The sequence below is a fragment of the Pavona decussata genome, unplaced genomic scaffold, assembly GCF_977016875.1.
Source record: "Pavona decussata unplaced genomic scaffold, jaPavDecu1.1 SCAFFOLD_215, whole genome shotgun sequence".
NCBI classification, from domain to species: Eukaryota; Metazoa; Cnidaria; class Anthozoa; order Scleractinia; family Agariciidae; genus Pavona; species Pavona decussata.
In genome coordinates, this window is record NW_028145620.1 from 955397 (window position 1) to 982094 (window position 26698).

At 38.6% G+C, this 26698-nt stretch overlaps 2 protein-coding genes and 1 long non-coding RNA gene across 14 annotated transcripts in view; 2 read left to right on the forward strand and 1 right to left on the reverse strand.

Moving 5' to 3' along the window:
• The window catches only part of LOC146459888 (melanocyte-stimulating hormone receptor-like), a 26208-nt gene extending 17484 nt beyond the window's left edge, over window positions 1–8724 (forward strand). For 8 of the 9 annotated variants that reach the window (XM_085088666.1, XM_085088662.1, XM_085088664.1 and 5 more), the window contains one exon: window positions 5822–8724. In XM_085088666.1, the coding sequence (XP_084944792.1) occupies window positions 5906–7054 (1149 nt within the window). In that variant the 5' untranslated portion in view covers window positions 5822–5905 and the 3' untranslated portion in view covers window positions 7055–8724. Of the gene's footprint in view, window positions 1–2623; window positions 5677–5821 lie in introns of those variants that run through there. The other variant, XM_085088668.1, reaches the window with a different exon arrangement.
• Window positions 8725–10086: 1362 nt separating this feature from the next.
• Window positions 10087–12184, reverse strand: LOC146459889 (uncharacterized). 4 transcript variants are annotated; one of them, XR_014857772.1, is made up of 2 exons: window positions 12044–12184; window positions 10087–10775 (listed from the first exon to the last, which is right to left on the reverse strand). It is a non-coding gene; the product is annotated as an uncharacterized LOC146459889 (long non-coding RNA). The 4 variants fall into 4 exon arrangements; XR_014857771.1 differs by having other exon boundaries at window positions 10087–10781; window positions 12044–12175; XR_014857773.1 differs by having other exon boundaries at window positions 10087–10781; window positions 12007–12134.
• Window positions 12185–20339: 8155 nt separating this feature from the next.
• On the forward strand, window positions 20340–26477 carry LOC146459890 (uncharacterized). The gene is made up of 3 exons (XM_085088687.1): window positions 20340–24128; window positions 24656–24832; window positions 25329–26477. Exons 1-3 carry the CDS (start codon window positions 20340–20342, stop codon window positions 26352–26354), a joined length of 4992 nt encoding a protein of 1663 aa, XP_084944813.1. The 3' UTR covers window positions 26355–26477.
• The last annotated feature ends 221 nt before the right edge of the window (window positions 26478–26698 follow it).

The following is a 26698-nucleotide window of genomic DNA, read 5'->3' on the forward strand; positions in this document are numbered from 1 at the left end:
TTTAGTTTTGTTTGGACTTTGCAGCGTTATAAAGACAGCTGTATGGGAAGTTAAAGTCACGTTCGTTGTCTTCCTAACCTTGGATCCGTAACATGCACCCTTTGGCATCCTAGCATCCTACGTTCATAATTCATAGTTTTTTCTTTTGTAGAAGTGGATTTGAAGTTAAAATTTTCCATACACGAAAAACCCAACTAACCATAAACGGCTGCCTAATAAATGCTTTTAGAGGTAAAGGTTTTCATTCTGATGTATTATTTTGTGTTAAGTATCTTTGAGAACAGATACTAAGCAGACAGCACATCACATTTTCTTCGACGGTGGAAATTTTGGTTGCATTCTTATAAATTAATTCCCCTTCGCACAACGCTTAATGACCTACCAAATTCATTAAGCGTTTTTACTGTAAGGTGCCATCTGAAAATAAAAAAAAATGCCTTGAAAATGAAAGACAAGTACACCGAGAGAGAAAGACGTTCTGAATTCGAGATTTGTCGCAAAAAGTTTATATTAAATGGTAAATTAAGGTTGTTCAATGTTTACATGGTATTCCCATTTGTCAGTTGGAAAAAACATCTTTGACAGGAAAATCGTTTGAAGGCGATTTGTCTAATATGAGCTCAAATTTTTTATGACAAGAAGGTTACATGAAAAAGTTATGTTCAACTGAAAACCCGCCTTATATTTACACCGAGGGCAAATTAGGACAGTGTTTACTCTTTCTATCTCGACAGTTTTGGCATCTTCAACTGAATTGTTTTTAAAACGATCCTGCCATCCCATGGTGCTTAATTTAATTTATAGCAGAAATTTCTGTCAAACTTGTCAAAGAAATAATATCTCAAAATCTAGTAGAAACATGCCTTCTTAATTTTCCAGTGCCGAACTAGCTGAACTTCATAGACAAAATTTTTCAGCAAGCGCTGCCTCGCCTAATGAGCAGTCCGGTTGGGTCCTACGTGCCGCGAAATTCGGTCCTCACTAAAGTTTTTTGTTGATTGTAATCTTATCCCAGCTTCATCTTTCATCGCACGGCCACATACTTGTCTTACCGTTAGATCCTATCGTTAGCACATGTGTTCAAGCACGTGACTTCGCTGTGGGTCATTTTAGCAGGGGTACCAACGAGAATGTTTGACGGTTCTTTAAAGGCATATTTGTAAGCTAATACAATTTGATCTGTTCATATGCTTTAGCTGTAGATTTAACTCGCAGAACGGAATTTTCTTGACTCCAAGATCAAAGGGAATTATCTTTCCAGTGTTACGAAAATCTTCCGCGGCATTTTGCCAAAGAAAAAAAATTTGTTTTAGAATGTAGTCTTGTAAATAATTGTATTCTATTACTTGCATGCATCTTTATAGATTTATTGTTATATTTATTTACACTCCTAGTATAGTGTAAATTGTTTTAGGAGTAAATCATTAAAGCTTAAGGGAAAGTCGATTTTTTTTCATTACAATTTAGTTCGAGTTTCTCAGGCGGATAATGCCTTTCGAACACACATTCCTCCGAAACGAACGGTTGGTGCCCCTACTTTATTCCGTTACTATTCACAAGAAATATATTTTTGTTATCAATCGATTCTAAACATTTAAAGCGTTTGAATTCTTGTATCGGGATGCACGAGGAAGAGGATATTTTCTTTAGAGCTTGGGTGCTCATGCCTCGCTTAATACAGTCTTTTGAGCTGAAGCTTGGCCAAGAAACGTATTCAGTTGGGGTCGTTTTGAAGCTGAAGATTGGTTAGCAAACTTAGGTTCAAGTTGTGAAAAGATAAATTGATTTTGAAACAACTTTCAAAAGAGAAGGTTGGCAGCTTATAGTTTCTTCACTTAATGAAGGAATGACCTTCAAACATGTCATCTTCGCACGTCTTCGAGTAATCTTCGTTAGACATCGTTTGGTTCTCAGTCCGAACAACAACCTTGAATTGAGAACTCTAAGGCACAACAGTCTGCTTAACATTCCGCGCCAAACGTGAATGCAAAATTCGCATACAGTAGCTGGTAATGACATAGACGCGATAATATCATTTTTACCAATAATATCTATGTTTTACTACAACCAAATGATTAATTTTGCACTCTCTCATTGGACGAAATACGTTACGAGGCAAATATCGGACAGCGGTTGTAAGATGATAACCTCCTTCCGATTTGATATCCGTCGCCTGATTTTTTCAACGAAAAAAGAAAGAGAGAATGCCGGTCACATTTTTAGGTGTTGACTGTTTTAATCCTATCACAGTAATAATGAAATCGACTTCCATTTATTTACCGGCACCCTCAAAGTGACCATCAATGATTGTTTTGTCTTTTCTTTCTTTTTTAGTTCTTAACCCACGCGTGTTTCAAAATTAATTAAAGGATATCGGATGATAATGCCCTCGGCTGAAAGATTGGCCTTAAAGTTTAAATTTTACCCTGGAAGCGTCGTTTATCAGCCAGTTGTTCATTTTTCGGACAATCTATCATCCTCGGGAGATATCCTGCAATATACCAAACGCCAGAAAGGGCTTATTTGTGAAATAATGTCCAATGTTGGCATTATGTCACTCAAAACTCACACGCTGTCAAGACGTTGACGTAAAGCAAGTTTTGTAGGGTTTACGTTCTCTTGGATTTCGAAGTTTCCTTATGTAAATTTCAAACTATATAACGCAGTTGAAGAGCTCGGGAGCTTAACGTGAGACTTTCTCTGAAATCGTACTCACTACATGAACCAGTAGAAAATATAATCTTTCAAACTTATAACTAACAAGCTAATGATGTGCCTCTCCAGTGGTGTGAACTCCCTGTGGTGACTTCATAAAATTGTCTTGTGAATTTTCTCAATGGAAGAAAATTCAGCTGTTATAAAATTCAATTGCGGAAACAGACTGCACAAGCGGTCACGTCCGTAATTCTTTGTGCCAATTGATCAAAGTGGGTATTGTTCTATCCATCAATCTAAAGTGGGTATTTTGTGCAAAATAACAAGATATCGTGATACTACGCACCATGTTTTGGAACAAGAAAGGTTGAAGAAGGCGAAAGGCGCAGCTCTGTATTGTCTTAAGGGGTAGGCATGATAATCGTTTTTCTGAACATTTTAAAAGGAGGGACATTTTATGATTACGTTTTCGTGTATAATTCTATATACATAACTCGGATTCAGATACGGAATCATCTGTCCGGTTTTCTGGAAGCTGTTTCATATTAGTATTATTTCGGGTAATTTGCAAAATTTGTGCCTCGTGTCATGATATTTTTACATACGTTATACTTCTTGTTTGAGTGGATTCTAGGTTTAATTCAAAGCTTGCATGTCAAGCAGTTCATTGATGAGTCTTTGGACGGAATGCGGTAACCATCACGTTCAAAATGAAAGCTGTGAAGACTTGCTTTTCTTTAGTGCTGTTTCTTATTATGCGTTATCTATGAAACCCTATAGTGCGGCATCAAAAGGAAAACTACAATGCCATATTTCCTGTTGCAAGTTCGTCGAGTTCGTTGGGCGAAACACGGGACTTTCTCTTTGAGCTTTTTAAAAAGCTTAACATTTTCCCAAAGAAAAATGTAGAAATTTTTTACCCGAGTAAATTAAATAAGGGCTTCCTTTCCATTTCATAACGTGCGGTTGTGTTTATTCCAGATGGATCGAGTTTCATTGTGTATATCAGCCTAACCACACCGCTTAGAATGACAAGTTGGAGCAAATAACAGCGCCTTGATGAAGTTCCGGTCAATAGCTTCCTTTTGAAATCTCAGTCAGGGACTCAAAAATGTGAAACATTTTATACAACAAAATAACCGCTCGCTCGAAGGGCTAAACTTTACGATTTCGACTATATCTGGCACTCACTGTAAAAAGAACTAATTGCAAACAACTCTCTTTTGCGAACTCGTATGAAAGGACCCTAGTCAGCCTCCGCCATTTTCGATGCCATCGAAATTATTGATATTGCATGGTGAAGCGAAATCTTATTGCTTTACTGTAAGCTGTGTTCCTGAAAGTATATTTCATTATCTTTAGTAGTTTCACAGTGATTTCGTTCATTTCGACATGCTCCGAATAAAATATAATAGCCAAACTCTCGCATATAAACAAAAACAAAGGTGTCGCTGACAAGGGCCCTTTAAAGCCAAACTTGGAATATACGTAGGGCTTCGATTTGTAGTTCCCAGTCTTTCGTCTTTAAAGAATATCCTTATGTAAAATCCTAGCCCTCAGAAACAGCACGAAGAAAGCAAACCGCGAACTCTATTTTCGTTGCAAAATCAAGAAAATTTGTAAAATATATTATTTGCCCTCATACGTAAAATTTTGGAATTTTTCAATGATGCATTTTATCACGAGAAAAGCCAACGAACTTATTTTAGCAGAAAAACTAGAAACATAACTACATTTTCTGTCCTCAAACTATATTGCATGTTAAAGTTTTGAATGTTTCGATGAAGTATTAAGCGCCTGAAACCTGAGAGTATTGATTTTTTTGTAATGACAGAAAAAAATTTGAAGGAAATGACATGCACAAACTATCGGTAAGAATTATACTTGACCTTTTAATCGTCCTGAGACACGAACCGCGAGTTATAATTTGTTCGTATCTTTGGGTCAAAAGGTGAAATCCTAACATGAATCCGTTGAAATGAAATCCACTGAGTAATTGCTATCTTACATATGTCTTTGTTATATATATGATAATAATAATGTTTTATTAGTAAGCTTCCTTTACGTAACGTGAAAACATTTTGCAATAGTTCCACCAAAGGAAACTTTGTCATTCTAGAGACGGAAATTTCCTGAAAGTGTTGGGTTATCACTTTTTCTTCTTATTTTCTTTGGCTGTCGTGTCGGACACTACAGTAACACGATCTCAAGGGTCAGGAAATTGATGTTTACCGAAGCTCTCATAACGCGCTGTACTCATTGGTCCTACATACGCCTTTAACATGCTGCTCATTTCATTTACGTCTGAAACGCTCATAATTTTAAGGTTACAAACATTCATATTACTCCTGACATTTCTTTTTTTCCTCGGTTAGCAAGTGATCTCGCCGCGCTCCGCCTCTGATAGTTGGCGGTTAATAAACGTTGCAAACTCGGCCGCGGAAATCATGATAGGGTGTTCATTTATGAAATAAAACATCTAAATTCTTCTCATTCAGTTCATTCTCACAAAGCTCTTGGCTAATAAAATGAGAACAAGCTGCGATAAAAACGAAGAGATTCGGACATTCAACTGTGGAAAATATTATTTACAGATCAGTGCGAATAAACGTTCTCAACTCATCATTATGCGTCCTAGTCGCTCCCATATTGAGACGAATAAATTACGAAATTACCTTTTACATGACGAACTGATGTGTGCCCATTAAATTTTTTTCTCCTAAGTTTGATCGTCTAATAATTAAAAGAATACATTTTTTTCCCATTTTTGTGGGAACGTGATACTGTCCACAGTGTTCTTTCCCTTATTCATTATTGGCGTCTCCACCTGTTCATGACTATTTGTTGAAATGAAATTGTTTTAAGACGTTTGGTTTCCGATGTGTTTATTTAAGAAAACGCAAGTCATTGCTGGTGTAAATTATCGTTGCTCCGCGCTCAGAATCGTTCAAGAAATTGGCTAGTCTTTCTTTTACTGTAAACGACTGAGGCTGTTCTACTGAAGCGGATCCAGTTTCCAAGGTGCATGATGCCTTACAAAACCTAAATGATTAGTGCCAGTGACTCATGAAGGCGATTCAATAAAATGCGACGTTCTAGATTTTAATAAGAGTGAGAACGACACAAGTGATAACATATTTCAACGTCTTTTGGTTATTTCTTTCAGACTGGCGCGTTTTAAAGGCCGAGTTGAAACACTTCCTGGGGTCTCTGTTGGCAAGAGAGTGAAACAGTATCTTCACCACTCAAAATGACTGAATGCGAGTTTATGGTTGACAACCCTGAACGGCGGAAATTGCTCTACGCCACAAACATCGCTGTGATCGTTTTAAACTCTGTCTTTTCTGTGACAGCCACGTTTCAAAACATGCCTGTGATTTACGCAATAATTCGAACACCGACCCTTCACACTCCCTCGAATGTTCTTCTGTGTTCGCTGGCATCAACGGATTTGCTCGTGGGATGTATCATTCAGCCGCTTTACATTGCGCACAACGCCATACTTGTTGACGGGAAACCATTTTCCTGCGGGCTGTGGAAAGCTAAAGAAAGCCTCCTTCTCCTTTTCATGTTCGTCTCGATCACGACCTTGGTAATAATAAGTGCAGAGCGGTGGCTCGCTCTTCACCTTCACCTCAGATATCACCAAATCGTCACAGTACCCCGCACTTTCATAGTGATTGGTTTGACATGGTTCTTTTCGACCATCTCGATCGTATCCTGGCCATTGGGTCTAGACATGCACACTTTCACGTTAATTGGTGTGATTGTAATTTTAATCTCTGCAGTTGTGCTGGTTTTCATGTACATGAAAATATTCCTGATACTTCGTCGACACAAAGCTGTCATTGAAAGCCAAGCGACGTTCCACCAGCCATCGGTGAACTTACGAAAACACAAAAAATCCTCGGCCACCATGCTTTACGTTGTGCTGCTGTTCTTCGTGTTCTACTCCCCGACTTTTTACGCGATGATTCACTATTTGGATTCCGGAAGCGAGTTTAGCGACGTAGAGCAGACAATTTTGTGGGAAGTGGCTAAGGCCGTTGCCCTCATCAACGCCTCGGCTAATCCAATGTTGTACTACTGGAAAATGAGGGAGATTCGACGTGCTGTTCGGGGCCTGTTCGGTTGTTCGTCTGTGGTGCAAGTTCGCGTGGGAGATGCCATTCGGACGAATGCTTCAGGCAGCAGAGAGAATGAGTTTAAAAGCAGATCAGAGCAGAGATACGGCTCGTTCTCAGTGAGAGGAAGTTGTGCCAACATGGCCATTTCTAACTCTAAACCCGACATTCGCGAAGATCACGGAACAGACATAACGGAAGTCAAGGAGCGGGTAGAAAAAAAGCTATTTCTTATGCCAGGGCTCCGAGAGCCAGGCCCAAGTTTCCGAGAGTGAATTCACAAAAATTACCTCATCTCTGCATAAAACAGTGACACTGCGATATACCGTCTAAATCGTTGTCTAGCTTTCACAGGAACACAAGTGAGCCATAGCGACAAAAAAGGTAGTTTCCTATAGGTTGTGAGGTTAAACACGCCCGAGAATAATGAACAGAAATTATGCTTCTTTAATTGTGATAGTTTGTATGTTATACATATCATAGAATCTGAACGCCATAAATTGTAATAGTTTTTATCTTTAATTTAGAAAAACGAGTTTAACGTCTTCGACGTTGATAGACCTTCTTCACCCGGGCAAAACCCATACTTAAATCCCATATTCTGGGACTTGTTACAGACTACCTACTTTAATGTTGAAATCATCATCGAATTAGATCAGAACTTAAATTAATGTTTTTTGTTGTTACTTCGAAACGTGACAGCTAGTTGTAAGTCACTTTGCATATTAAGTTTGGATATTGATAACACTCTCGTTGGGACGGAAGGGTTATCCACTCACACAATTCTTGATCCCAATTGTGTTTGCAAATCATGAAGTAATTTTATGCAAATTTTTTTAAGTTTCCCATTTTCTGCCTTGTAATAAGAGCGAAAACCCTTTTATATTGGGATTTGAGATGTCTCGTTAGCATATGCTCTTCGCTTTGTTTCGGCAGTGAAAACAAGGATCTTTTTATCTCAAATTTGTTTTGAAACAACTCGAGGGAACATCCTCAGACTTTCAACGGTATTTCGATCATCAATCGCCATACTGTGCAAGAAATTGTAATAAGCTGTAATTTAGGCGGTGAACGTTAAAATTTTTCCCAAAGACAATTCTTATTGTGGTATAGAAATGTTTGCATGAAACGAGCGAGTGTGTAAAGACAGACATCGCCTTACAAATTAAAAAGGAAGCCGGTGGTATCAGTCGTAACGAATTTAAAGCATTTCGACCAATAAGATAAGCGCTTGCGACCGATTAAAATCACTAGTAATATTCTATGTATATTTTTTGTTTAATCTCGCAATTTACTTTATGAAAATGTTTCTATTTTCCTCTCAGAGCTGATGGAAATTCAGTTTCTGTCGCTTTAGTAATATTTGTTGTTTTTGTGGCTTTTTGTTGTTATTAAAGACATAAACCTCGTCCGGGTAATTGGCATATTTCTGTTTTTATCGGTGCGTCGGACATTTTTTTGAGGGAATTAAAATTTTATCTGATGTTTTGTATGGTTTTGACATCTTACTGCCAAGTAATAAATGGGTGTAACTTTTGAATCCAGTAATGATAATAAGGAATGCTTTCCAAAATGCTGTTAACATCGATTGAATTTTTTACTCTCACAGTGTCGATACATATGTTGTTTAAACTGCACATTTTCCCTATAAAACCAGAAAAAATAGTTTTTATTTTTCTCGTACTTCAGGACAGTATAAAGTGAATTTTCGGTCGCCGATGTTTAGCATCAATGTTTATCGCCAGACAAATGGCCCAAATGATTAAAAAATGAGAATTTTTTATTGCGATTTTGTCCTCTATCTTCGTTTTTATAGCAAATCTTGGAAATTAGACTGAGGCAGTCAGGAATTATTAATTTGTATCTCTACGGCTAGATCGAGAAGCTCTGTCTATAGTTCAAATGTTCTGTCATTAAAATCAATCTGTCATCAGACATGCTGAAAGATAGTTTGAATAGCTGACAACGGAAATGCTTTTCTCTTGACATTTCCCATAATTAGTATTATCGCAGACGGCTATAGCTTTAACACTGTGCATAAAAACGTGTTTGTTTTCTGCTGTTTCGCTCTACTGTATTTGTTTTATGTCTTTCGTTTGGATTTTGTTTTGCTTAAGACATGATGAAGTTTGTCTCGCCTGAATTCATAGCGCGGAACATTTATTAGCTTTATTGGTGACATCAAAAAAGGTACAAGAACACAACAGAAATACAAGGAACAAAATGACAGGTCAAAAGGGTAAAGCCCAAAACGGAACAACGAGACCCATGCGAGGCGCAACCCCTTAAACATCATTAAAACATATAAGACACATTAAGAAATCTATAGTTAAGCACGGTGGCAATGGCAGTCTCTTGCAAGAGACCACGTACAAGATATGCCAGTATCATAGACAGAGTCCATTAAAGTGGTATAAGTGGCGCGCAGAAAACGTTTAAAAATTTCTAAGCTGCCAAATTGTTCAGGGCAGGCTACGTTACACACAGTATTCCAGAGTTTTATGTTCGGATATTAGGGTTCACTAAACTGTACAAGGAGAGCCTAGGATGACGGTCATTTAATGCTTTATTTTCATACGATTACTTTTGTTCTTATTGAGTATAGTTAGTTATCCTGGTAAAAGTTCTGTTTCTAGACCAAATGTTAATCTGTCAAATGCTATAATTTTAGGCATCGCATGAGTAGTACTTTTTGTAGCTAAGCTAAAAGTAAGGATGGTATCTTAGATAAGCCTAGAAAGGCTTCTAAGACTTCCTGCTCGATATTGATTACCACTGATGTGTGACGAAATGTAACAATGCCTGATTTGGGGCAAATAAATAAACGAAAATAAATCAACATCAAACAGAAACTAATGAAATAATAGAACGGTTTGACCATCTCTACCCTTCCATGGATCGCTTGAAATCTGATCTTAATAGTGATTCCAAGAGAACATTTCAAAACTGGGTAATGAAAAAATGTTCTAGTTTTGATGTATCATGGAGAGTAGTATTTTCGTATTTATTTTCATATGAATTAAAATAGGGAGTCACCGTACTCACTTCCGGCTCGCTCTTACACGCGCTACCGGCGCAAAAACTTCTGAATAGTAAGAATGCGCGGTGCAATTTAATGCAATCACTTTAATGAGCAATAGCTTCAGCGCTGCTCCTTTCAATTCAGTTCTTCCTGAGCATATAGTTTTGCTGCTGCACTGTACAACGGCTCATTCATAATCTGCAATTATTGAGCTTTGAAAAAATGTACGGTATGTAGTGTTTTTCAAAAACAACGAATTGTAATAGGAAACTCACTAACGACACGTGATTTTTACATTTTTTACATTTTATTTATTCTTGTTTCGAGGTACAGCAAACCTAATTGGTCATCCTAAGTGAAACTTATCTTTTTCCTTTAAAACTGCCACGAAATCCAACAAGCAAACTTAAAAAAACCTTCAAATCAAGCTAAAATATCCTATTTTGAAATAGCCGGTTTTACAGTTGTGTACTTAATGACCTGGCCTTTGAGTGGAAACGAGGCTGAAGTTGACTTTGTTTTGATACAAATCTCACCACCTCGCTTCTACTCAAAGGCCAGGTCACCAAGCACACAACTGTAAATTGAACTATTTGCACTTAAATCCTACAGAAAAATCAACAACTAGTACGGTTACAAAAAAACAAGCTACAACGGTCAAGTGGATTATTACAGCAAACTACGTTTTTTGTCCACCAAATTCTTGGTATTAACATTTAAAAAAATTTGCCCAGTGCACCCTTAACGGCATCTTGAGCCTCCTGTTTTTTCTCTTCGGCTACTTCTTCAGCCTTGTCAGCGGCCTTCTCCTTGACAACATCCCCCGCAGCTTCCCCCAGCAGGCCTTGCGCCTGTTCGCCGCATTTCATGACTTTCTGAAGTTTTTCTGTCAATTCCGCTACCTTGGCTTGGAGGTCTTTGTTCTCGGCTGTTAGTTCCGTCACTTTCTTTTGCAGGTCATCGGCCATTGTTTTCTAAATCTGAAAAAGCAGTGCTTTAAGTTTATTTTATCTTTTCCCGCAGTAATGAAAAATTGGAAATGTCGCAGTCCTAGCACATAAGGAGCTCTTGTAGAGTCAACAAGTTTCCTTAATTTCGTTAGTCTTTTAGCCGAGTGGGTTAAGTTGCTAAATATGCTTGCTAAAAAGTCGCTTAAAATGATCGCAAAGGCAACGGTTTCAAACAACAAACAGAGAATTTAAAGCAATAATGCAACTACATCCAATCTCCGACTATTGTAATTCACACGAAATGCAAACACTTTGTTTTTTGGTTTGTTTGTTTTGTTTTGTTTTGTTTTCGTTTTTTGTTTTTTGTTTTTTTTTTTATAAGTGTTGTTCGCATGTTAACAGTTCTGCCGAAGACAATTTGCTGTGTTTATAAAAAAAATCTTTTATTAATTCCTGTACGAATCTAAAATGTGAAAATCGTTGTATAGAGGGCTTTTACAGCGGCCATGTTGGAGGTACGGAACAATAAAATAAAAATTTAAATATTTGCATAAAAAATTATTTCCCAAAGGAAAATTTACCTCCAATATGGCCAACGTGAAATCCTCTTTGGCTTGGAAAAAGCTGTCCAAAAGCAACCAATAAGCGATATATACGATTTTAACTGCTTCGACTACAAATAAGCAAAATGGCGTCAAAACGGCGTTTCATAAAACGAAAGCATATAGCATAACAATATTCTGTAAAATGATCGTTTTCTTCCTTCCAAATGCTTGGAGATCGTATACACAAGAAACGTTTTGTTAATTTGTCGTAAAGCATTTATCAGGAACGCTTGATGAGAACATTTAAGCAAAATGCTGTTAATGCTGTCCCCTCGTTTTATCTCCACTTTATAAAGGCAAATTGTGATACCTTACTCAGTTTGATCCCTTCGAAATTTTAGCACAAAAATTTGTTAGGGAGCGCGGAATCTTGTTCCCCAATTATCCGAGCTGATGTTGCCCTTTCTTCCCTAGTTAAAGCGACATATCTTCTCCGAAGAAAACCAAAGGGTTTTGTTTTTTCAGTGTTACGAAAGTTTGAGTTTACATTTCCCAAATGACAAGGTTGCTTCTGAAAAGATATTCCACCGAGACGAACCGTCGTGTACCTTGATATATTACAGAATGTTTGGCTTAATTATTCCAACAGCAGAACATTTATAATGCAACAAAATCGTTCATACATTGTAGGGATCTTAAGGAAACCATACCCTGAACCTGTAAATAAAGCAGGAAACACTACCAAACCTTTCTCTTCGGCAGCTCAAAGCTTCCTCACTGTATAACAGACAACTATGCCGTGGCAATCTGATAGCTCGACGCAAGATTTTTGTCTTTAAATAAGCTAAGCTATGCTTCCCAAGAGGGAATTAACCATCTAATAAATAATAAATTAACAACAAGTAAAGAGTTTGGATTAACAGCTTTTTCCTGTAAATGCAATCTCTTTAATATGCAGAGTTGACCAACATTTTATTATTTTTTTTCCCTCTTCTCTTAAAGCACTATCAAGCGAACAGTTTTCGATAAAAGAAAAAAAGAAGAAAATTATAAAGTAGCATCTACGGCCATGATTTGCCAGCAAATTCTCGCAACTGTTACATTGCGAAATATATGATAACTGGCAACGAGAATTCATATGTTGACCTTGAAGCAAAAGCCAAGTTGGTGCTAACTACATAGCAGGCACTTGATGGCTTATTACCCACAAGCTTGCCAATTTTTTAAAACTGTTTATGTTTTGGCATCCTAGAATATAACTGCAATTTGACATTAAAAATGTTAGCTCTGTTTTACGACAGCTTTCAACACCTGTTGGTTTATTCATTTATAAATAATATGTGGCTTGTGCATGTTAAAACCACAGCGTCCTAAACAGCGCTTGCAACAAACCTGACTTATAATATGTTGTAAGCTGGGGTCCTCCTGCTTAACGAAAGGCAAACATGGAAAGCTAAAAGTGGGTTTATTACACATGTTTTACAAGCTGACTCGCACAAACACCATTAGATCCTTGCCAACTTTTAGTTGAATATAAATTAGGCTCCAATTATAGTAACTGTAAGATGATACTATAGGGGGCCAAAACAACTTGGCTTGATATGATAATGTATGTCCAGTTTTGGCTTTATGGCGATTTTAAGCAGCCAAAGTAAACGGGTTGTTTGTTTAACAGCGGCCGATTTCCGCTATCTAGATATCGAACAAACAGCCTTTTTTCATGTGCCAAAAAGGGTGCAATAACTGACAACTGGCTGTCTTGAACTCACTTCATTCTCAATACTTTTATCTTTTTGCGTTTCCTTCGGTTTTCTGATAACGGAATTTTGTTATTTTTTCGAAGACTTGTTTGTCTTCAGCGTCTTTTAATTTCAATTTATGTTAGCATATAGACCATATGAAAAGGCAAAGCCTTTTGGCAACGGAAGTATACCTCCGAAGGTCCATAGCAAAAAATATTTCCATCCTCAGGTGTTTTCCACTTGCGTTTTTTCGTAATTTGGACGAACTCTGAAACCTTCGCTTGTCTTTCTACCTGTGTTTGCTTCGCTACTAAAAACCAACCCTGCTAAGCTATGTGTTCAGTCCCATCATCAAAGCTATCATAAAATTTACAATATCCTCCCCCCCCCAACCCCCAATCAGACCCTGAAAATCCTTCCATTAACAGTTTGTTTGCTTTTTCATTGAGAGTCGGTATGGCGAGTTTTGTGACTGCATTTTTAAAAAAGTATCTACCCTTCGCGTTTTCCGGTTCCAGTAAATGACTTAGCCACACAAAAATGTAACCAGTTATGTGTTTTCGTATTCAGTTGCATGCAAGCTTTTTGTAGCTTTGTCGCAGCAAACATGTTTGTCTACGTGCTTTATTCATCACAGGGTTGGGGGGGGGGGGGTATCTTCGCGGAAACAGGCTACGAGAACTTCTTGACAGCTACTGATTTAGCCTGGCGACATTTTGAATTAAACTGCGCAGATTTCAGTAACGAGATCTGTTATTTGTTATTCGGAAGCGGAAAACCCAGACAAACGAGTTCTTTTGGGGGGGAAGGGGAAAAATTTAGAATCCACGAATAAATTTCTTGGCGACATCAAATCGATCTTCAAGATTTTTACTGAAACTCTAATTTGACACCTTTTCTTTTACAAACTGAAAGTAATTAAGGCAACTATATTTCAACCGGATAAACGAAGGTGCATTAGCTATCCAAATATCCATTTATTTGTAAATATCGCCTTGTGCTTGCCAGACTCCTTATTGCCAGTTGAATTAATTAAAGAAAGAATATTTGCAGTAAGCTGTCAGAAAATTAATATCGCCGTCCTGTTATGTAGACTCAGTTTTATAAATTAAAAATATTGAAAGTGGTCCTGGTATATTTGAAATTTGATGAACGAAGGTCCAGTAGCTGTCAAAAGCTTTCACTCTACAGTAAACTAGCGCTTAATGTTTTGACTGTTTGCCACACTCCGTTTGGTGCAAAAGCTGCCAAAACGTTGACCCATCAGTTAAGCGGGTTCGCTTTGTGCTTGGCAGACTCCGTTTTACAAATTGAAAATAGTCTACGTATGAAAGGAGGAATATTTCAAGTTGGATAAACGACAGTGCAGTAGCTGTCACTCGAGACGTTGCTTCGTTAGTAAAATAGGTTATTGTGATGTGAATAAAGAGCTGAACTTTAGAGGGAGCATGAGAAATGAAAAGAAAATGACAAGTGCTGTGTGTTTAACTTAGCTAACAAACGTCACGAAACAATCTGAGGACAATTTGTCGCATAGCTCCTTGACAAACACGCGCATGTGCAACTGAGACTCAAAGGCTGAACTGTAAAAACAGTACTTCTGTCGAGGGACTATCGACTGATAGTTTCCCCACGGAAATGTGATGTTCGTAAAGCAAATATTAATTTGAGAAGCGACGTTTTGAAGACTTATATTAGACACCATTGTTTTGTTTTGTCGTTGTTGTTGTTCACCACTAAATTTTCTTGCGAGAAGAAAAATCACTGAAACCTGCATTTTGAATTTAAAATTTAACAATTTGAACTTTTGGGCGAACGATTGACATAAAAAATGCCAATAAGCATACGGGGTATAAATAAATGTAAGCGACCTGTTTGTTGATGAATGAGAAAATTAAATGTAGACGAGTACTATCCATCCGGGCATTTTCGCCCGATGGGCCTCATCGCCTGGCCATCTGAAATCACCTTACGTGATCAATTTACACCAATCAGACTCACAGAAAAAGTAATGGAGAACAATAGTTATTAACAATTATTTGACGAATGCACACTGGACATGAGATTAGCGATAACGAAAGAGCCATCAACCAAAAGCGTTTGTTCGAAAACAAACGTTCATTCGACAAGTAAATTGAGTCAAACAAATTGTAGCATGAAGTGTCAATTAAACTCTCCAACATATTGGATACTCATTCGGTGAATACCTTACCACAAACTAGAAAGATTGGCAAAAATGTTTAAGGCGCTTTCTTTCAAAAAGTAACTTAAATTTTTGCGGGCTTGGAAATTTTTGCAAGAGTTATTACAGTTTCTAACATCATTTTTGTTTCTGGAAAAAACTTGAACATATCTCAATTTCCTCCCACTTCGTTTTTGCGGAAAGGAGATAATTTTGTGCAAATCTCTCCAGCTCCAGAAACTGGTGAATTTAACACTGATTTTAGTTATTTCTGATATGCGGTTGGGTTTTGACGAAAAGTTGATAATGATAGTACTGTAACCAAAATTGTGTCAATCTGTGAAAATGCTCTTATTAGCTTGGTAAATAAGAGCCTTATTTGTGTATGATTTCATCGATTTTTTTAATATATTTTTTTTAGCTACAAAGTATGGTATTGTGCCAAAAATAAAGTTTAGAATATCCCTTGAGGTTTTTCCCCACGAGAACGCGTTTTCAACCAACAAAATGTTGCTTAGTAGTGTTAGAAAAGCTGGACGTTAGTCAATCCTGCTGTCCTTCATAGAAAACCTCGGCCTCCTAATCAAATTGATAAATATAATTGAGACATCAGAGACAACTGATTTGTTATTTGTTCTAATTGAACTAATATTGCCTTAGCTTTGATTTCTCGCGCATTTGCTGTGTAGCTTCGTGTCACTATAAAGCGCCGCTGTCGCGAATGACTGACATTTTTATCGGTTCGATGTGCTTTGCATGTCTTTCATTTGCCAAGGATTTTGTACGTAATACCACATGATTGATCAGTCGCGTGGCTGACCAAACATGGCGAAGCTTTTTGATACCAAATTATTCTTTTTCGTCAATTTTCTTCACATAAAACAAAGAGAAATTTCCCCTTTGTTGAGGTGAACAGTCGCGTTTCGGGAAAGTGATACTCTGTTCCTGTTCCTGTAGACTATATATCCTGAAAAAGTTACCAAATTGACAATCAAGTCAACAAGCACATTCTCTTAGGCTAGATTGAATAAGTACACGGCGACATCTATTGGCAGTTTCTCACAATCTTATTGTTTTTCTTTATTTGCTCGATCGCGTTTTATTGAAAAACTTTTTCTTTCTTATTCAAAGAAGCGTTGTTTATGGTTGAGTTACAAGAATGGGCTTGTTTGTAATTTTGGGATTAGAAGTTCCTGTGTTTGTATCCCTTTCCCACTTTTTATTATTATATTTTTTGAAAACAGTTGTAATATGACATTGATAACGTCTCAAAATGTAGAGGCACATCAAAATTAAAAAATAATATTTTTTTACGGTTTCAGAGTTTCAGTCTTTGCCATCTTGGAAGGTATGCAATAAGCTATGGGATTGATGACGTTTTATAGATCTTCATCTCGCTATCCTTTGGAATCCAAAATCCTCATCCCAGTCCGCTTTGGTTACAGGTGTCGTGAGAGTGAGCTGCCCTGGGTCGTCGTATTTTCGCTCCCGAGCAAGGCACCCACCCCGCTAATTACGCTCGCCATGAGACTTTCATCCGCTATCCCGCTCTTGACACTCATAGTATCCAATATGTCTCCTTATTTGTAACCTCCCTCCCCGGGGGGTACTCCAAAAAAAATTGCGTAGGGGTGTGCGGCCCGCTTCCCAAAACCCTTACCCTATTTAAGACCAAAATCTGCGATTTTCCCTACCCTATTTATGACCTGAAGTGGCTTCTTCTAAAAAACATCGAACCCAGGACTACAGTGCAAAAATCTATACCCTATTTATTACCAAAATGGCGGCAAAATGGCTAAAAGCGATACCATATTTATGACCAAAACAGCCGAAAAACCATACCCTTTGGCGCCGCACATACCTATATAGCCCATATAAGGGAGTACCCCCCCCCCCCCCGGGCCTCCCTCCTTGCTTCCTACCAAATATATACTGGAGAACTAGAGTTGTCTTGGTGTTTGAAGTAAAACGTGTTCAGCTCCTTTACCTACAATTGTAGATGTACGCTTTTAGTGACTACCGTCGAAGCAGACGAATGGACGTTCAGGTTTCCTAACAGCATTTAGTCCTACAGATAGATGTATGCTTTACCTTGATGTTCTCATTAAATTAACCTTGGCTTTAAGAGGGTCTAATGATTAGTTTGCGAAAGAAATGAAGTCTTGGCAAGCTACACCCCAAATGCAAGTGAAGAGACATAAGGTTCATACATCAGATAACTCTGATAGCCACCAGTCATACAAATACAAAGAGACAATTAGGAATTCTAAACATTCATAGGAAAGGATCCGTTTAGGGCATTCCTCCAGCTTGTGGTCCAAATCCTTATAAGTAAGCTCATTCCTTCCACCTCAAAAAGTTAATTGTCGTAATCCCTGTGGTTTAGACCATCAATACATTGGAGGTGGAACGTATGTTGAGTTTACTGGGGTGCCAAGGCAGTTCTTTTAACAGAAGAGCGCTGCAAATCCCTATAGGTAAAATGTTTTGCAACATGAAAAATTAAATTCGGTTGTCTTTAGTGATTCGTAAACAACCTTAAAAGTCTCTCTAATTAACAGGAACGCTGAAAATTAAGGGTCATTAATATAAATCAATCACCGTAATTCACTCTTGAGCTATATAAACTTGCATTGGCAATGAAAGCAGACCACGAGAATATTAATGATGCCTTCATTGGGAAACTAATGATTGATTTGTGTGTCAGAGGAATTACCACTGACATTATTAATTATATCAAAGCTAGTTTTATTTCACTCAGATTTTTGTCAACTCTATGAAGCATTCTGTAGTATTTGGTGCAGCTTTGCAATGTTTTTCTCAGACGCATCCTCAAGTCCTGGGTAAAGTATGGCGTTGAAGTGTGAAGGAATAATGTAATAAGTGCTAAACCAGAGAAAGATCAAGTTAAACATTTCATGTTTGGCCCTCTTAATCCAAAAATGGCGTGGATTAACTGTAACTTTCACTAGCTGAACAAGGGAAATGTCAGTCAATTTTTGTTAGAAAATCAAGTTATTCCACAAGGTAAAGACCCGTCTAACGTCACGAGAAAAAAAATAGGTGTAACTACGTACAAAAATCTCAAAACACTTTTCCATGAACACAATTGAATTGTTATTACAAGAGCACACGCCAATGGAATTATGCCACAGATTTGGAACTCCCACAGTGTTAACCCCCACCCGCCACATAAACAAAGATAGCCCAACTCAAAGCCGTTTCCTTATAAGATAAGTTATTTTGATTTAGTATCCAAAGCGACCAATCGGAATTCGTGATTCTGCCCACAACCAGTATTTCGACTCAAGTATGGATTATTTCCTTCAACGACTTTAAATTGGCGTCCATCTCGAGATTTCCTTTATTCGTCTAGCGCTTGATATAAGAATGCTGTAGTGCGCAATTCAATTTCCTCAACCGTGTTGAAATCGGCTGAAAATCAAGGGGATTTTGAGACTTTCATCAGGATTTTAAAAGCTGGTAAACATCAGCGTTTCACAGGTGAGTTCATTTTGCATATTAATATCTGCTACTTATAGTATTTAATATACGATGACAAAACTAAGCAAAGTTATTTTAGGGGACCTGGCGTAAGAGAAAGTAGTGCACAGTTTAAGTTTTAAACGCCAACAAAGTAAATGTGCAGTGGTATTAAATTCCTACTGTACAGAAAACATGGAAAACCAACGGTACCATAAAAAATTACAACTCGGTATTTTCAAACATGGTCACACTTTCGTCCACAGATCCAGAAGATAGGAGAATGTCAATTGACTCAAGTTTTGACAGTAAGAATCGAAATATGGTTAAGTGAAAGTAAACAAAGTGTTGCCAAAAATCCAATACGGGAGGTCATTTCGATTCTCATTTTGCTAGCGGGATGACCGGCCCTGTGTGAATTGATCAAACAGCTGGAAAATTAGCGGAAGCTATTTAATTTGGCATTGGAATTGTTGTTAAGGACATTTCGAAATGCCTGTGTGCATTAATCACACTACTAGAAAATTTGTTGAAGCTTCTTAATTTGACATTGGAATTGTTGTTGAGGATATTTCGAAGTGAATTCTATGTAAACCATGAGCTGCTCCGCCTCATTATACATTTTGTTCTCACTGCCAACATTAATTGCAATATGCATGTAATGGAGAATAGTGGAGATACAATTTCGCATCCTCAGGCGTTTAATTTGAAACCATTTTAGGCTATTTGCGACATGTTTGTCGATATTGCACAGCCAAGCATTCGTGATGATTTAAACAACACGGTTTTGTTTCACAAAGAGAGTCTATTGTTTTCCCGCGCAAATTATTTTGTAAACAAAGAAGTAGGAAGCAAATTCGCAGCGGCTTGAATTCTCTCGTCATATGAAGTGTGTTGATTTTACCCAAATAAGACAAAAGTGTTGCTATAAACGTTGCTAGGGATTATCGTGTTTTGTCACACCAGATCATTTCAACCCGCGTAATTCCATTAAGATTTTTTATCACTGAATAGAAACACCAGTTGAACAACCAGTCAGTAATCAAACATTGTGGCGTCAAAACGTATGTTATATGGGCGTGAGTTAAATCATAGACGGAAGAGAGGAACTACTGGCTGTATGACTTTGTAATTGAAAACATCAAACAGAGAAATAAAAGGCTTTGCCCCAAAAACATAGCTCTCATACGTTGATCCACTGTTAATGGTTTAAGTAGTGATAATCCTGGAGAGATTTTGTTATAATCTCCAAGCAGTATATGGGTACTAGATTTCGAGACGAAGAAAGCTTTTGTTCAAACATTTTGTCTAAAGGGAGTGAGACGTTAATTTGTGCACAATTGTTTGGTGAAAAGAGACTTCAACTATATTTTGCTAACACTTCGAAACATCAAAAGAAACACTTGCACAAATGGAAACCTCAACTAACAGTCCAATTACGTTGATTTTGTGAATAAGTATACTGAAACATTGCACTGTATAATCATCTTTTATTTGTAAAAAAGTTTGAATATGCTGTTTGTATCCCTAACTAACTCATGGTCTAAACGCTTAGTTCTAAGAACGTTTACTGTGATCTAAATGAAGACGGGAAGATAATGCTATCTTATTTTAATTAGTTTAGCAGTCATTAGGAATGGACTCCGAGGAACAGCAACAGGAGCAACACCATGAGGTAGGCTCCTACCAGTTGCCGCTTGCCGATATTGCTTTAGACTTCGAAACAGATCCTGTTCAACTTGACCTTGGGAAGGTTTACTACGAAACCACCTACCAACAGCTTGTTAGAGACCGAGATGATCTCCGACAAAGATACGAGCGAGAGAGAAGGGAGAGAGAATCTCTAGAGATTAAGTTTCATCACGAATTCGACCAAAAAGTGTTTTTTGAGGAAAAGTTGTCGGAGCTCTCGCGGAACCTCTCGAGCTACGAGGAAGAACTGCAGGCTCTTAGGCTTGAGAACAGCCATCTTAAAGCTCAGTTTGGACAGCTAAGATCCGCCATACAGACAAGAGTGACTTCAGGTACAATGGGGATGACACAGGGTGGAATAGCAGGTGCATCTCTTGGAAGCAGTGGCGTCTTCGTGGTCGACTCAACTAACGATGGTTCTTCAGTCGCAGGGAGCACCGAGATGTACAAGCAAGAGGTGGCTCTTCTAGCGCAAGAAAATGAACTTTTCAAGCAGATCATTGATGTTATAGACAAACAGGAGCACAGTAAAGTTATAATAGAAGAAAGAGTGTCTGCGCAGAGTAATGAAAGGTATAGGGGAGTTGAACATGAGGAGTTTGTTAGGCTAGAAAGGGAAAAGATTCAACTCGAAGAACGCGTGAGGGAATTGGAAAGATCCTTACGTGAACAGGAAAAATTGCTCGACGATGTTCACAACAAGGCGGAAGACAATCTTAGAGTCTATAAAAGAGAGAGCAAGGTGCTAGAAAATGAATTGTATTCCCAGTCCACTGTTTTTGAAGACTACGAAGTACAAATTTCTCAGATGAAGCAATCCTACGAAGAAGAGATACACCAGATTGAAATAAAGCTTGAGATTGAAGTCACCAACAATAAACAACTTCAAGACCAAACTCATCAACTGGAGAGGAATATTCGTAAACTAGAGGAAGAAAGGAAGGAATTACTACTCAAGATTGAGGATGCTTACAAAGTCGAAAATGAAGTTGTCGAAGAAAGGACTGTTTTAGAAGAAAGTTATTCGCGGGATGTCGTCGAGCTGCGACGAAATTTGGAAGAGGAAATTCGGAAGAAAGAGGAACTGTCAATGGAAATCGAACGTCTGATGGGTGAGTTAATAGAATCTGATAAACAGAAAAAAGAAATGGAGGCCAGGTTCTTCCACGAGGCGCAAGAATTGAAAATCCAGTTGGATAAAGAAAGAGAAGAAATTTATTCGTATCTTAACGGTGCAGCTGTTAATCAGGTGATGATACAGTCGAACGTAGCGCAGCAAACACAGCAGCCAGGTGCGCAGTTTATCTCTAGTGGGACTCAAATGTTAACAAAGGAAGTGGACTGGAGAATGAAACTTAGCGAGGAAGTACGAAAGAAAGAGAGACTCGAGGAAGAGAATAAGAGGCTTTTATACCAAATCAATGACCTACTGGAGCAGAATGTTGCAGGTGGAGCAATCGTCACAGCGAACGGAAAGCACAGTTTGGATCAAGAGGTCAGCAAAACGTCATATTCCGGGAATAATCAAAAACTGAAAGATCTGCAATTCGAAATAGATGAGTTAAGAGAAAACTGCCGAATATTTGAAAGAGACGCGAAGAAAAAGAAGGAGGTGGAGAACAAAAATATAGAGCTTTCTGAAGAAATTGAGGAACTCACGGTTAAGAAAGACGAAATGATCCGTAAGCAGAAGGAACTGATGAAAGAACTGGATAATTCGCTGTCGTCCGTGCAACAGGTGGAAGATAAAAACCGACGACTTGCTGAAGAAGTTGAAAATCTTTCGAGGAAAATTCGACAAATGGAGGACAACTTTAGAAATGAGAGAGAGGATTGGATAAGGAATTACACCAAAGAAAAAACCTTGCAACTCAGCGAACTCTTAAGTGAGAAGGAAACCATTGAGCGAAAATACAGTGAACAGGTAAAGATTAACAGAAGCATGGAAGCTGAAATAAACTCCTTTGAGACGAGGATTTACGACTTGGAAAGAGCTAAAGAACGCCTAGAAAGAAACAAGAGCGAAATGACGACTCATTTAACGGAAGAAATAAGCTTTGAGAGGAGCAGGACCAAAACTATCAAAGATGAACTCGACAAAAGCGTTGAGGTGTTCAAGAAACAGGCGGAACAACTCGAGACGAGTTTATACGAAAAGAAAAGGAAATACGACGAGGAGATCAGAAATTTGGAAGAAGAGAAACAGCGGATCCGAGCCGACTTGGAAAATGAAAAGGAAACGTACAAAAGGCGCTTTGAAGAGGAGAGGAAATCTATGGAAAAGCGAATAAATGAAATAGAGGCCAAACTACGCCAGCAAACGGGCAACGGTAGCGAACTTGTACCAAATCAAGTTACATGTTCTTTTGGTTATGATGAAAGTTTTGCAAGTGGCACGGTAAATCAGCCTGCCTTAAGTTCGTCCACTCAATCAATATCAGATTTGAAGAAGCAGGTGGATACCTTAAGAAGTGAGAACAAAGAACTGCAAGAGACGCTTCGGGACACAGAGAGAAAGTACCGCCGAGAAATTGATGACCTGGAATACGACAGCGAGCAAAAGATCAAGAAGGTTAAAATCGAGATCGAGGACGATTTCAGACGAAAGATCGATGAGTACGAAAGAAACATCATGGAACTGAAGAAGGAAATCTCAGAAGGGAACACATACTCGCAGGAGAAGGTCACGGGACTTGGAGATGCAACAGACAAAAGAAAACTTGTTTATGATGTATCTGAGCACATGTCCCACCTGGTTAAAGAGCACAATGAGCAGATGGAGGAGCTAAGAAGGCAGATAAAGATTCAAATGGAAGCCTTCGAGAATGAAAAGCAAAACCTCAAAAGGGAACTACAGGAAGAGAGACAAAGCACCGTCCGAGACAAGAAGGGTGAGAGCGACTCGCTTCTTAACACTATCCATAAACTAACAGAAGAAGTTAAAAAGTTGAAGCAAGAGAAGGAAACTCTCCTGAACAAGCTGAAAAAAGAGAGAGGAAACAGCAACAGGCGAATAACTGAGATGTCAGAGACGGTGACAAAAGTCAGAGATGAATGCGAACGACTACGAAAAGAGAGAGAAGATGCTCAAAAATCAGTGAATGAACTAAAGAGGAAGCTGGTGTCGATGGAAACGAGAATACGGAGCATGGAGGAAAAGCATCGACGAGAAATCCACCAGCTGGAGGTAAAATTCGAATACAAGAAAACGGAGTTCGGGCAGGATACAACAAGCATAGAGAGTCAGCTAAGGGAAAGTTTGCAAATGGAATATCGAGCTGCCTTAAACAAGGAACGAGAGAAGTACGAGGACACGATGCGTGTACTTAGAAAAGAGATTACTTCTCTGCAAGAGCAGCGAAAGCAGATCCAAATGAAGCTTTCTAGCCAGACTACGCAGAGTTCTTACAATCTTTTTGTGGACAAAAGTGTCTCCTCAAAGAAAGAATCGTTTTACAATTCTGATTCGGATATCAAATTCAGGTTTTCACGTGATGTTAAACAGATGGAAGATAGAATCCATCAGCTAGAGCGCGAAGTGGAAGTTTTGAAGAAAGAGAAAGCCGACATCAAGGCCAGCTACAGACAAGAGAAATTGCAGATTCAAGCGGAGTTTGATCGGGAAAGAGATGGTTTGGAGAATAAGTACAGAAGGCAAATCGACGAGTTGAAAAGGAGGCTCCATGCGGCTACAGCGGAAGTACAATCATCCATGCTGATGTCCAAGAAATGGGTAAATATCAAAATACCTTTAACATTAAAATGTTCAAGAATTGTTTAACATTCCTAAATCAGTATACTGCTGAATTTGTAAATGTCTTAAAAAATGCTGAAAGGATTTGTTATTTGTGCACTTCTAGTAACGGGAATATCTGGAATAATTTCCAAAGAAACGCGCCCTAGTTTTCCTTGTTATTTCGTTAGCAACCGTGATCAATACAAGTTTAATAGCTATCTATTGTTTGACGGATAAAAATAAAGTTAATGTTCGGTGATTATAGCCTTAATAGAACACTCAATTCTCACAACTTAATTCTAATTGCCATAGGAAAATTACAATTCGAAACTACGAGAATAGTACTTCATGTCAAATGCGATTTTCACCTTGATGGGGGGGTCGGTCGTTATTAACATGTACATTGACATTATTTCTTTTCACGATTCCAGTGTTTGGACTTGTGTCATTCCATGTATAAATATTTGTAGTAAAACCATAATGAGAAACGATATTTGACGTGCTCTTTTGATTTTCCATCACAGGATGGTTCGTCTCGTTCATTGAGGTACTCGTCAGATGCGACTGAGCTTATAAACAACAAGAGTTTCAACGTTAGCACCAAAAGCAGTGCATTAGAAAGCGAGATGAGCATACTGAAGGATAGAATGGACGATATTGAAGAACGCCAAAAGCGATCCATGGATTCCAAAACCAGGAAGGTTAGTGCAACTATATGAGTCAATTTTGCGTATGTTTACACTGCTTGTTCGTTATTAACTTGTTTGTTTCTTTGTTTGGTTTTCCACTCACTTTCTTTCGTCTCCCACGTGTCTTTGCTGTCAACTGTGATAACATTTTGGGCGTTAGGACTAATCGGTTTTTTTTTTTTTTTTAGTAAAATGTGACACTTAGAAAGCTAAACGTTTATAGCTGCCGTTGTTTATAAGTCAAATATTGTTGCATATATCTTACCACCGGCAGCAGCTGGCTACAAGGACTAGATTTTATTGCAGCACTTTCATTACAACAGCTGAAGTTTCTGAAATTGGTACAAGGGTCTTTAACTAATAATTTGTCGGTTATACGCACAGGTCGCATTATTCGATAAATTCGATTTAAGATTTCTTTTTGTCCTCTAACTGTCTCCGTCTCCTTCTTCAATTCTTATAATCTGGTATACTTCCATTATACATCACCTTTCCTCTTCTTCAACAGAATACAAAAGTTCGGTTTTCCTCAAGCCCAGAAAGAGGCCGTGATCAGAGTCGTCGTTCAAGCAGACTGTCATCATCAATGATGGACCTCAACTCCAGTGCTCAGCTGCGAGGTGGTATGCTTGAAAAATCCAGAGATGCCCTCAGTTCACGCAGTACAGGACGAGTCAGTAGAGATACTAGGTCCTTTTTAAGCCAATCTCAAAGCGATCTCCGTTCTCTCACAAAAGACGCTTGGGCTAGAGATGATCAGTCCCTTCACAGTCGAGGGTATGGCCCTGGGAGCTCGTCTTCCATGACGTTTGGCCGTCAGGAAATTCTCCCATCCCGTTCCACATCGTTTTTCCGTGGAAGGTCGATGAGTGGGTTTGACTCTTCACGGAGCAACGCTTTCTTACAAACAGGAAGTTCTTTCCGTAATGACCAGTTCTTTTTACCATCGGTTGGCATCTTAGGTGGTCTTTCCGAAGCAAGAGGTGCTGAATTTGGTGGACCTATAATTGGAAACTACAGTGGCACGAGTGGACTGCATTCTGGTTTCGGCTTTCAGCGTGTTATTACAGGACCCAGTTTCTTTGGGCAAGGTACTGCATCTGGTTTTGATGGGCGGTTGTACCATTCTGCAAGTCTTAGTAACCTTCACCAACAAGTTCGAGGAAGTTCTTCTAATGCAGCTTTCCAGCAAGCCTCAGTTGGTCTAGCGGGCAACTCTGAATGGAGTAGTCGCGGTGTGGCCACATCAACTGAAACTTGTCAACAGGTCGTTGGAGGTGAAAAAGAAAATGAGGCGTTTACAGCTGTTAGCTGCGAATTGCCACCTAAAGAAGCCCATAGCGCTGAACTGGAAGTTAAAGATTCCGTGACTAGTTCTGCTGACGTGAATGTAATCTCACAGCAAGATGATGAGCAAGCGACAGGGGAGGATCTCGGTGGCGGTGGGCAAGATGAAGAATCCCAAGCGGAACCACCTTCCTCCCCTTGTGAGTCAACTTCCCAGGACGCTGAAGATCCCAATCACTATATATAAACTTTAAATGGAGTCTCAAGAGTTATCAATAGGTCATTTTCCTGTCATTAGACATGCACTTCCTAGAGGACAAATGACAAGAGAATAGAAGGACACGAACAGTGGTCAGTAAGGGACTCAATGTCTTAAAGTGCCCCTAACCCTTCAATTTGTTTCCTTTTGGTAGATTTCCATTTCTGTGAAGAACACATTTTCGAAATTTTTTTTCAGAAATATTGAATCCTTTTTTTTTTACGAGCGCTAAAAGTTACTGAAATTTTTAAATTTTTGCGCGCTTTAAGCCCCGCTGGACAAATTTTTGTCTCGTGGGCTCACTAGGAACGAGCCAATGAGAAGCGACACTT

What these genes read in the sequence shown, in the direction of transcription:
- LOC146459890 (XM_085088687.1), top strand. Translation starts at nt 20,340, where the DNA reads ATGGACTCCGAGGAACAGCAACAGGAGCAACACCATGAGGTAGGCTCC. An exon ending in TGCTGATGTCCAAGAAATGG is followed by an intron (nt 24,129 to 24,655) that starts GTAAATATCAAA and finishes TTTCCATCACAG; the next exon opens with GATGGTTCGTCTCGTTCATT. An exon ending in TGGATTCCAAAACCAGGAAG is followed by an intron (nt 24,833 to 25,328) that starts GTTAGTGCAACT and finishes CTTCTTCAACAG; the next exon opens with AATACAAAAGTTCGGTTTTC.